This window comes from Mercenaria mercenaria, chromosome 5 (assembly GCF_021730395.1).
Source record: "Mercenaria mercenaria strain notata chromosome 5, MADL_Memer_1, whole genome shotgun sequence".
In the NCBI taxonomy this organism is placed as follows: Eukaryota; Metazoa; Mollusca; class Bivalvia; order Venerida; family Veneridae; genus Mercenaria; species Mercenaria mercenaria.
In genome coordinates, this window is record NC_069365.1 from 15,398,347 (window position 1) to 15,410,886 (window position 12,540).

The 12,540-nt window shown below is 36.5% G+C and overlaps 1 protein-coding gene across 1 annotated transcript in view; it reads left to right on the forward strand.

Moving 5' to 3' along the window:
- Positions 1–12,540, forward strand: part of LOC123556528 (uncharacterized) — a 179,490-nt gene that overhangs the window by 130,955 nt on the left and 35,995 nt on the right. Inside the window, exons 25-28 of the mRNA XM_053544443.1 lie at positions 1,746–1,842; positions 4,128–4,255; positions 10,249–10,374; positions 11,561–11,652. Coding sequence (XP_053400418.1) covers positions 1,746–1,842; positions 4,128–4,255; positions 10,249–10,374; positions 11,561–11,652 — 443 coding nt within the window. The remainder of the gene's footprint in view (positions 1–1,745; positions 1,843–4,127; positions 4,256–10,248; positions 10,375–11,560; positions 11,653–12,540) is intronic.

The window sequence follows — 12,540 nt, forward strand, 5'->3', positions numbered from 1 at the left end:
CATTTAAACTGTTTCCGGACAATAACACGAGAACGCTTGGGCCTAGGATCATGAAATTTCATAGGGAGCAGATGACCCATATTGATTTTGAGGTCATTAGGTCAAAGTTCAAGCAAGTTCGGCTTAAAGATTGGCTTAGTTCTGTGACAAGGCCATATTGTGGGGTTATAATTCATCGCTTCTGTGACAGCTCTAGTTTTTAGCTCAGGGTGAGCTATTGTGATCACTCACCGTCCGGCGTCCATCGTCTGGCGTCCGTTGTCTGTCCGTAAACTTTAAACGACATCTCGTCATAAACCGCTAGGCCAATTTCATCCAAACTTCACAGGAATGTTACTTGAGTGAAGCTCTACAAAAAGTATTCAAAGAATTGAATTCCATGCAGAACTCTGGTTGCCATGGCAACCGAAAGGAAAAAATTTAAAAATCTTTTTCTCAAAAACCAGAAGCTCTAGAGCTTAGATATTTGACCTGTAGCATTGCCTAGCAGACCTCTACTAAAGCTGTTCAAATCATGACACTGGGGTCAAAATTGACCCCGCCCCAGGGGTCACTTGATTTTACATAGATTTCTATAGGAAAATCTTCAAAAAATTAAAAAAAATAAACCAGAAGGCCTAGAGCTTAGATATTTGACAAGTAGCATTGCCTAGTGGACCTTTACAAAATTTGTTCAAACCATGACCCCGCCCCAGGGGTCACTTGATTTTACATCTATATAGGAAAATCTTCAAAAATTGTCTAAAAATAAACCAGAAGGCCTAGAGCTTAGATATTTAACATGTAGCATTGCCTAGTGGACCTTTACAAAATTTGTTCAAATCATGACCCCCAGGGTCAAAATTGACCCCGCCCCAGGGGTCTCTTTATTTTACATAGGAAAATCTTCAAAAGTTTTCTAAAAATAAAACCAGAAGGCCTAGATCTTAGATATTTGACATGTAGCATTGCCTAGTAGACTTCTACAAAATTTGTTCAAATCATGACCCTCTAGGTCAAATTGACCCCGCCCCATGGGGTTACTTGATTGTACATAGAAAAATCTTAAAAATTTTCTAAAGATAAACCAGAAGGCCTAGAGCTTAGATATTTGACATGTAGCATTGCCTAGTAGACCTCTACAAAATTTGTTCAAATCTTGACCCCCAGGGTCAAATTGACCCAGCCCCAGGGGTTACTTGATTGTACATAGGGAAATCTTCATAAATTTGCTAAAAATAAACCAGAAGGCCTAGATCTTAGATATTTGATATGTAACATTGCCTAGTAGACTTCTACAAACTTTGTTCAAATCATGACCCCCGGGGTAAAATTGACCCCGCCCCAGCGGTAACTTAATTGTACATCGGAAAATCTTCAAAAAAATTCTAAAAATAAACCAGAAGGCCTAGAGCTTAGATATTTGACGTGTAGCATTGCCTAGAGGACCTCTACAAAATTTATTCAAATCGTGATCCCTGGCATCAAATTGGCCCCGCCCCAGAGGTTACTTGATTGTACATAGGAAAATCTTCCAAAAAATGTCTAGAAATAAACTAGAAGGCCTAGAGCTTAGATATTTGGTGTGTAGCATTGCCTAGTGGATCTCTACCAAGTTTGTTCAAATCATGACCCCGTGGGTCAAGCTTAAATGCAAATCTTCATAGCAACCATTTAACCAGGTGAGCGATATAGGGCCATCATGGCCCTCTTGTTTCAGTATCCCATAAGAAGCCAGCCATATTATTTGATATATTATATTATAGGTAGTATTACCAGTTGTGACAACTGAATCACTGGGGAATGCAGTAGATGACTTAAGCGGCAACCTTACCGATATGTCCAGTTCGGAGGAAGTTGTTGGTAAGCTGTAACAGTGATGTTAACTTTAAGTTCTATGGATAGTTTAAGGATTGGTGAGAATTTTGCAAGATGTTTTTATGCCCCGCCATTGGAAATGTATGGGGCATTTTAGTGTTACCCCTGTATGTGTGTCCAGCCAATAGCTTTGTTATGCGTTGCCAGATTCTGTAATAAATTGACAAAATTATCCACCATAAGTAGACAACGTCCCACATGCAAAATTTAGATATCAAGCTCAAAACTCCAGGTCACAGGGGTTACAGGTTTAAGGACATTATGTTTGTTCACTCAATATTTTATATAAACAGATATTTAAATACTTTGGCAAATGCGATGACAATATAAAACGACATATTGCATTAAAAGGTCAAAGTCACACTTAAAGGTCAAAGATTTTGAACTATTTTTCATGTCCAATTTTTAACTTTTGTGTAAGTGGATGGATATTCAAGTAACTTGGCAAAATCATCCACTATAGCTGGACAGTATGTTGCGTGCAAGTTCTAAACCCTAGCTTAAATATCGCTAGAAGTCAAAGATTTTTGTCTATAAGTTTTGTGTTGATGGGTGAATATTAATACAATTTGGCCCAGCTATTAACCTTTACTAGATTACGACAAAGACCCACTAGGACAAAAAAATGCAGTTCATTTTTCATGTTCAGAAGTTTGTATTTTGTTTATTCAAATAACTCTTGCAAACACTCCTAATAAGACGATGTGTCAAGGGCAAGACAAAGCTCGTAACTAAAAGGTGAAGATAAAACACTTAGAGGTCAAAGATTTTATGTTATTTTCTTGTTATTTCAATGCATAGAAGGATATTCAAATAACGTGATAAAAATTTCATAGTGGTTGTAACATTTAATCAAAGTTAAAATAAATTTTGCGGTCATTTTTCAGAGCATAGCTTCAATAATAAATTATTATCAATAAAAATGTTTTATTGTCATTTATTTCACAGGCCTCTCAACCATTTCCTTACTTAGCGGTGATATTCCTGTCCTAGTGACACATTTTTAGTTTTGGACATTTTTATTTTCTTTTAGTATGATTACATTATATCATATCAGTTATAATTATCTTACATAGTATTTAAAATTCACCCTTAACTCAGTGCAAAAAAATGTATTTAAATAAAAAAAAACAACTTTAAAATGGGATAATTAATTTTATGGCTTTAATTATTTGCTACAACAATAATGCAACTGATCCTGGTTAGTTAACCAAATAGGGTTTCTCCATAACTTAACGGACGCGACCATCAGAAATTAAAAACAGCGCCAGTTAAGTTACAGTAGCCAGAACTACAACCTAGAAAGAAAATCTTGGAAAATAAATTCTCTAAATTTCACTAGGGGATACCTTAAATTTGTAATTCATTGGAATGTCTATCAGTAAAACTTAAAAATTAATGTACTACTTATTAAAAGTTGTTAAGATACGATATAATTTATCCTTTTACGTTTTTGAAGTTAAAAGTAGAATAGAAAATAACATGAAATTTTGAATTTTGCATTTGCGCTTAATTTATGTCGATAAATAAACCTCCAGTTTTGAGACCCCCAACTCCAGCTGAAAAATAGCAAACCTCCAGTTTTGGGATTCTGAACTTAACACATGTATGAATTCATGATAGATATTTCCAACACTTTTGTCATCTATAGCTGCATTTTCTTTCAGAATTTAAACTGTGAGAATATGATGATTATCGTTACTAATTACTAACACACAGATGACGACCTTTTGTGATTGTGCTGTGTCCGTCAACTGTTGATGCTTTTTCTCCTTCCTAAACAATTACTTCTCCCGAACCACTGGATGAGTGTTCACCAGATGTAAGTATGTATGTATTATGTAGCATCCTTACATGGACTTCCAAAACGAGCTCTTCTTATGAACCACTTGACTAACGTCCACAAAACACGGCCGATCTAACATACTTATAAAATGGTACTGATTCTTGACAAGAAGGGGTCTTGAGAGCTAAAGACAGAATGATAAAATGGATAAACATCAACTTCAGGTAAGTGACTAAATGCTCTTCTTGTTCCGGACTGGAATCTATTATAATAATAAGCTTGAAGGATATACTCAACATCATTTCAACCTGAACAACTGTCTTCTCTCAGTCGTTACATAGAATGTTAGCCTGACACAACAGTTAAACTAATGGCCAACGGTGTAGTAGTTTTCGACTACACTGCAGACCTAATAACATCAGAGTCAATATCTAAACTGAAAGCTTTCTAGCATCTGATACAATAATTTATGTTGTTTTTGCAGAAATATTGAACGAGTTGCAGGCTGTTACGTACGTTATGAATGAAGCACCAGCTGTCAGTAACGAGACAAGTTCAGACAATAGTAGTGCAGAGAACAACAAAGAAATTTTGAAAGAAAAAAATCGGAAGGTATTGTTGGGACCCTAACACTGATTTCGGATTATACGGTTACGCTTTTCTGTCCTTCCTCCTGTCCATCTGTCAACATCGTTCGTTTTTTGTCTGGTCCGTAAGTCTGCCATTCATCAAGGGATTTTAATATTACTTTGCACAATTATTCACCATAATACCATAATAAGACTGCCTATCAGGTATAAAGCCCAGATCTAAAGCTTAAAGGTCTGTGTCACACTTTGAGGTCAAAGCTCAATAGTGTGTTTTCCAGCCCACTCAACAACTCAACATTTCTTTAGGAATTTCAATGTTATTGGCGTGAACATTTCCCATAACAAGACGAATATTGTGCACACATCTCAGACCCTTAACCAACTCAGACAACTAGCTCATTCATAGATCTTATGTCATTTTATAGCTCGACTACAGGGGTCTAGCTAGGTCCAATTTTTTGGGAGAAGTCACTTCTCCCTCCAGCTGATTTAGGGAGAAGTGGAGAGACTTTAGAGAGAAGTGGGAATACTTTTCCTACCGCAATGCTGTTGAGTGATACGAAAGGTGGCTGTAATTTTCTTGTTTCTAAATAAAAAACATTGAAGTGACCATTCATTTTCTTAGTTAGGTCATTTCCCATACAGTGGTTATTGTTTCATTACAAAATTCTGAAAAAAAAATCGTTTTCAAAATTCAAGCCGATGCTGTTAATCTTACCCGCCGATTTTTGATGATATCTATATGAAATATTTATTATTAACACCGAGTCACCACCTGTCTAGCTCGTATAAAACTGAAAGTAAACTGTAAACTAGAAATACGTATTCAAATCAGTTCATAGATGGAAATCAATTTAACGTAGGTAATACAACATACATATCATTCTTTTACCATAGATAACAATTAATTGTGTACAATATTCCAATTAATCGCATGGTTAATCAGCAATTTCTTTATAAAAACATGTGTTTTTTTGCCCTCGAACATGTTGACAACTAAACGCAAAGTGTCAAAGACGTAACCGCGGCACTAATTGGCTGAACACGATCGACTCTGATGTATCGGATAATTTGATTTGCTTTCACACTTCTCGGGAAAATCTCGCAAGTACCTGAAGTAGGCGTGGTTAAATTATGCTTTCAGCGTGTGTCTCTGTGTATTCAACACTCATTTTGACACCATGCAAATTGTCAACAGTATGGGTGGCGGTAATTAGCAAATGCTGATATCAAAGAAAATCGGGCGACTTGCATTTCACTTTGAGGTTAGTTTTGAGCGAAGTTTGAAGTTCCAAAGCACCTATTTTGCTCAAGTCGCCCATTCGCGAGAGCCCTGGATTATTCAAAGAATAGTCTAGCTATACTCAGACTTCCTGGCGTTCCTACTTTTTCTACTTTTTAAAATGCCTCCTACTTTTTCCTATTTTTTGATGAAAACTTCCTTCTCCTACTTGTTTACTTGACATAAAAAGGAAAAAAATAAACAGCCAATTCAGTAGTTATATTTGCAGATGATGAACTCTTGTTGTGTTGCTGGCAGTTTCTGGAGTCATTTGGTGCCTCCTGCAATACATTGCCTCATATCAAGGTACCTATAATCCTACCAAACTATATGGGTACACTAATTCGAGCACAGAAACTGCCAATCAAGACATCTGGGATCATCATTCGGTTGCCAGTATACAGGCCTGGATTCAGGGCCGGGCTGAGAGGGCTTATGCAGCCCCAGTAGGCTGAGAAGTGACCTATACTCATCAAAGATGCACCCTAATATTTCGGCAAAGGAATAATTTTTTTCCAAAATTTAGACCAAAAAATGCACCAGAGGCCACCATTTCATGCCTGTATTTGAAAATTTTCTAGGGGGAGAGCCCCCTGACCCCCTCCCCCCACCACTCCAATCAAGAGAGGAATATCCCCTCCATTACACTGGCATTGGGGTTACACCTTGGTTAAAGTATTGCATGCAAGTACATTGCACATAATTCTGACATGTATCTTGACCAAATTATGCCCCTTTTGGACTTAGAAAATCCTTGTTAAAGTTTTACATACAAGTTACTATCTCCAAAACTAAAGCAGATATTGAATTGAAACTTCACATGTGTCTTCGGGGTTATGAAACTAGGTGATAGCATCAAGTCCTATAACTCTAACATGCATTTTGGCCAAGTGATGCCCCCATTTGGACTTAAAAAATCCTGGTTAAATTTTTGCGTGCAAGTACATATGGCTATCATTTAAAGGCATATAGCTTTGAAACTTATTTTTTCTTTTTCTAGCTCAATTACAAATCTTACTGGGTCAAGTCCCATAAGTCTGACATGTATTTTGGTCAAATTATGCCCCCTTTTGAACTTAGTCTGGTTAAAGTTTTTAAGCAAGTTACTATCTGCATAACAAATGCAGATATTAAATTGAAACTACATGTGTGTCTTCAGGATTAAAAAACTAGTTAATTGCATCAAGTCCCATAACTCTGACATGCATTTTGGCAAAATTATGTCCCCTTTTGAACTTTAAACTTCTGGTTAAAGTTTTGCATGCCAGTTACTATCTCCAAAAATAATGCAGATATTTGATTGAAACTCTATAGATATTTTAACATTTAGGGTAATATTCCTGCTACTTGGACAACGATTTGAATAGTCGAGCACTGGCTGTCTTATGGACAACTGAAATTATTTTTACATGCTCAAATGGACGTATTATTTTTGTCCCTGGTGTCAGTCTGTCTGTTAGCAATTTCATACCCGCTCTGTAACTTTTAAACCCCTGGAAGAACTTCAAAGAAACTTGACACTAATGTTCACCACATCGAGACGACATGCAGAGCACATGTTTTGGATGGCTCGCTTCAAGGTCAAGGGCACATTTAGGGGTTGAAGGTCTTCTTATCAGTTTGTTTCGTGGCCCCTCTGTAACTCTTGAACTGCTTGTATATTCAAAGAAACCTGGCACAAATGTCCACCACATTGTGATGACGTGCAGAGTGCATGCTCCGGGTGGCTCGCTTTAAGGTCAAAGCCACAACTAGGGGTCAAAGGTCATATAACTTTGTTTTATGTGTATATTGCTCTGCATTGCGGTGCTCTTGTTAGGCTGTATTTTTCAATTGATCTTCATGAAATTTGGTCAAAATGATTGCCTTGATAAAATCTACATTAAGTTTGATTATGGGTCATCTTGGGTCAAAAAGTAGGTCACTAGGTCAAATCAAAGAAAACCCTTCTGTATGCAATAGAGGCTGTATTTTTCAATTGATCTTCATGAAATTTGGTCAGAATGATTGCTTTGATGAAATCTAGGTCAAGATCGAATATGGGTCATCTTGGTCAAAAACTAGGTCACTAGGTTAAATCAAAGAAAAACCTTGTGTATGCGATAAAGGCTAATTTTTTTCAACTGATCTTCATGAAATTTTGTCAGAATGATAGCCTTGATGAAATCTAGGTCAGATTCGAATATGGTTCATCTGGGTGTAAAAACTAGGTCACTAGGTCAAATCAAGGAAAAACCTTGTGTATGCAATAGGGGCTGCATTTTACACTGGATTTTCATAAAATCTGGTCAGAATGGTTGCCTTGATGAAATCTAGGTCAAGTTCGAATATGGATAGTCTGGGATCAAAAACTAGGTCACTAGGTCAAATCAAAGAAAAACCTTGTGTATGCGATAGAGGCTGTATTTTTCAATTGATCTTCATGAAATTTGGTCAGAATGATAGCCTTGATGAAGTCTAGGTCAGGTTCGAATATGGGTCATCTGGGGTCAAAAATTAGGTCACTAGGTCAAATCAAAGAAAATACTTACTTATATTCAAGATTTTTTCTCCAATTTTAATGATAATTGGTCAGAATATTTTTTTCCATGAAATCACTAGTTCAAACATGTTTACACTGTTATTTTGTTTTATGGTGTGTTTCTCAGGTGAGCGACCTAGGGCCATCTTGGCCCTCTTGTTTTTAATTGGCGGATCCATTTTTATTTCACTTACAATATTTTCTTAATTACTTCCCTTTTATGTTACTATAGATAGATTGTTTTGTATTTTTTTCATTATTGGACGTTGGAAAAAACCGAGACCACTTTTCTGTAGTACAACATAGATGGTACCTACAATTTTTATGTGTTTTTGACATATCTGTACCTGGTAAGGATTTTTTTGTGGACTTAGAATTTTTTGGAATTTCTTCCCTTCGTCTTTGTTGTTCTTGTCCTTTGGGCTTCTACAGTCAAGTTCTTTAAATTTTGCTCCCATCCTCCTCTGATATAACCCTTCGGGTGTATATTGTCCCACTTGGCAGAGCTCTTGTCTTCTGCATGTATTGATATTCAAAAAGCCTCGCCTAAGCATTCAACAAAACAAACTGTGGTTTAGTTTGGACCAAATTTAAAAAACGTTTTTTTCTCAGAATTATGTCCCTTTAATAAGATGAAGCATTCTCTTTTTTTCCATCAGTTTCAAAATGAACTCTCACTTTAAACATTTTTAATTTTAAAAGCAATTAAAAGCAGTACATTTTAAGATATATAAATTTAAACCAAAGCATTTTGTATGATATGATAACATTTTATATATAGCATGACATTGTATATACATCATTGATATTATATAAATATTATATGGCAGCATGTGTGACATTGATATTGTCAACCCGAGGGTAGAATGTCACCCGAGGCGAAAGCCAAGTAGTGACATTCTGTTTCGAGGGCTGACAATATCATTGCCACACACGCTGCCATATGATATTTATTTTACTATACCGAACAAAACTAAGTATATAAAAAGTTTTAAAAATGTTTCTAATTCAACAGTTTCATCTTTTCAACATCCTCATATCTCATATTGAATTATGACGTCACTTCTATATGTATACTATATGTGTACAAGGGAGGCAATCATTACATGATTTGGCTAAAAAATTGAAGGAGTTATTTGCCCTTATATGACATTCAAAATATCAGCGTGGTCACATGACCTGACAGTCACTTTTGCTTGGTCACGTGTCAAAAAGGTTGAAAATGTTTTTGATAGTCAAAATATCTCTTTCTCGGATATTGGAATTTTATCATTGTAGACAAAAGTGAGGTATAATAAATCAGATTATTAAAACCTGGCTGTTGGGATAATTAGATAAAGGAAATTTGTGTTGCTCAACAACACCTGTGTTAATGTTATATTAATACCCTTTTATCCTTTGCCATAGGTTGAGCCATGTAATGATATTTCTTATTTCGTCCGTACAGCCGACTGTCGGACACAACATTTATTGCTGGATTTTAACCAAAAATTCTTAGATCTGTTGTTATTAGGTGCAAATGCTAAATGTCTGCTCCCAAGTCCTGAAATGAAATTTCAGACTTAAATGGGGAAAGTGATTTTACATGGAATTGTACAAAGCAAACTAAAATGTATTCTCTAACCCAAAAAAAACTTAGCTTCTGATTAACGCTGTTCAAACCAGGTCCCCACAACCACCAAAGAGGTGCTTTTGCACATGGTTTGATTAAGGAAATACATATGAGAATGTTGCATCTGTTGTAAATCTCTCAGGAACATGTAAAACCAAACGTGCTGTCATTTTGCATTGTTATTATATGCTTTAAAAAGATCTTATGGATCTTATTTTGTATAAGGTATTATTCTTCAAAAGAACTGTGCATGTAGATATAAAATATTCTCCATCCAGCATCAGATAGTAGTCCCGGGTCCAAATTAAGGGCCTCCAAGGCCAAGTGGATATGGTTGCACGAAAACTCTCAGGATGTAGAATTTTATCATGTGAGAATGTCATCCAGCTGGTTGGTTCTATCATTGCAGGTGCCCACTTGTGCCTAGAATAATTACCAGAGTCACCTGGGATCTTTCTGTATCAAAAGTTGCCATAGAACATATGATTTATCTGAAGAAATATATATGTAAAAATTTGCTATTTATACCAAGTTCTTTATCCAGTCAAGTCGATTTGTTAAAAATGAGCCCAATAGCATGAATTATGTTTATTGATGTAGATTCGCGAGAACGTCGTTGCTGCAATAACAAAGGTGAATACGACCAATGTAGAAGTGATGGTAGCTGTTACGTCCACACTGAATCAGGTCACGGTGCAGAAAGAGGAGCTTTCTACGGAAATCAAAGTATAAATTTCTATATTATGTGTTATTTTGATTTTCTCAGCATGTGATATATTTAATTTGATATTGTGCTTTCACATTTAGTTACATACTGCAATCATCAAATGTCATCTTTATTGGGGTCATTCAACTATTTTTGCACTATCAGGGGTTCCATTTGACCCGGGAGCCCAGGTCCGGAGCCGGGAGATTTTTAAAAGACAAAGGACCCGGCATGATACTTCCCTGTGTGTCACTCAGGGACCCAGTGGCATTTTCCTTTGATAATCCTTTCTATCATTCATTTCCGACAGTAAATCTGCCCACGATAAACAAAATAAACACGGTCACTGAAAGCACGCATCCAGTACACTAGTAACGATATGCGTGACGTAAGCAGTAAGGTATGGAAGGCGGAGTTTAATCACCATTGACAGATGATTGTAATGCCCTTCTGCAAAGTGCTTGAACTGCTACACATGGTGAATATATATATTGTCCTCTCTCTCTTACTTCAGCAATTCTTATCCAATGTTCGCGATTATTGGTCATAATGTTGATTGGCATAATATCTTGGAAAAATTGATGACCGGTCAGATACTTCCAGTCACTATTGGGTTATAGTCATCTATTTATTTAAAATTGCTGAAACTGATAGTGTCCACTTAATTACATAAGCAGTACCTCTCCAGTGTACACAGTAACACTAAACTTAGGGTATTAATTGACATGTGATCTTGGCCAAGTTTGATAACTGGGGCCACCATGGCCAAGTGATTAATGTCCCTGACTTTGAATCACTTGCCCCTCACCAATGTTGGTTCGAGCCTCGGTCGGGGTGTTGAGTTCTTCATGTGAGGAAGTCATCCAGCTAGCTTAGGGAAGGTCGGTGGTTCTACTCAGTTGCCCGTCCATGGTGAAATAATGCACAGAGGGGCACCTGGGTCTTCCTCCATCATTAAATCTGAAAAGTTGCCATATGACCTATAATTGTGTCAGTGCGACATTAAGCCCAATAAAAACAAAAAGTTCAATAACAAGTTTGATAGTCTTGTTACTTTGCAGTAATGGTCCTGGAATTAGTCAAAGTAGAGAAAATTTACAACTTATATAATACTTATATTTTTCTGTTAATGCTATATCAGCCACAGTTTGTACTGAATTTATTAAACATTTTGATGTTAAAACTCGAAAATACCATATTTTGTAGGATCAAGCGTTTGAGATGTACAATTCATTTACAGAGAAATTTCAAGAGATGGAAGAAACTACTTCTGATGAAGATGTCACTAAAACAGCCGCGTAAGATTACCGCACTATACATTCCATTTTTGACCAATTAAAAGATATACTTAGTGCATTTGTCACTGTCAGTAAAATCTTCTTCAGATACATTTTACATTGCTAAATAATCACTAACTCTGCATGTAGAGCTGCGTTTGCAAGTAACAGTCTTTTGCTAAAAAATCAGCCAGTCATATTAAAGGCTTCACAAATTCATAATCTAGCTATCTATACATACATCAAGTTTGTACTACTTTTCACCTTAAACACAAAATTGTTTGTACACACAGATTTATACTGTTATTAAATAAATTGCTTTGTAGTCATTGTTCATTTTGTTTAAATTTGAAACGAAACTTTGGCATAAGGTCGCTTAAAGAGTAAAATTCAACCTTTGTACTAATAATGAGATATATACGTGTACAGATTTTTTTTCTAGAGAGGTTACTTATGAACACAATTAAATTGAGTGTGCCATTATTATCCCCCACCAAACATGTTGTGGATGGGAGGTGGGGGGCAATGTAGGAGTCAGTTTGGCATGTCCCGTCACATCGCGTCGCGTTCGGACATTTTGTCCCGAAATCTATATTATTATTATTATATCAGATTTATATAGCGCCCTTTGCATGATAAACACGTTCAAAGGCGCTTTACATATAGCAAATGCAGCTACACAGGGCGCGAAATACATCCTGTATTAGTACAGACACAGAGCGATCTGACCAGAGGGACAGAGTGAGATAAAGCACCCAGAACAGACAGAGAACAGAGAGATATAGGCCTGTCCGACTAACTTAGCCTAGCTCTTTGCGAATAGACAGTCTGGTTCTTTAATGTGCCCGGTGTATAGCACTGATACACGCGAAGCCGTTTTTCCTGGGAAGAACCAGTACAGACCTCTTA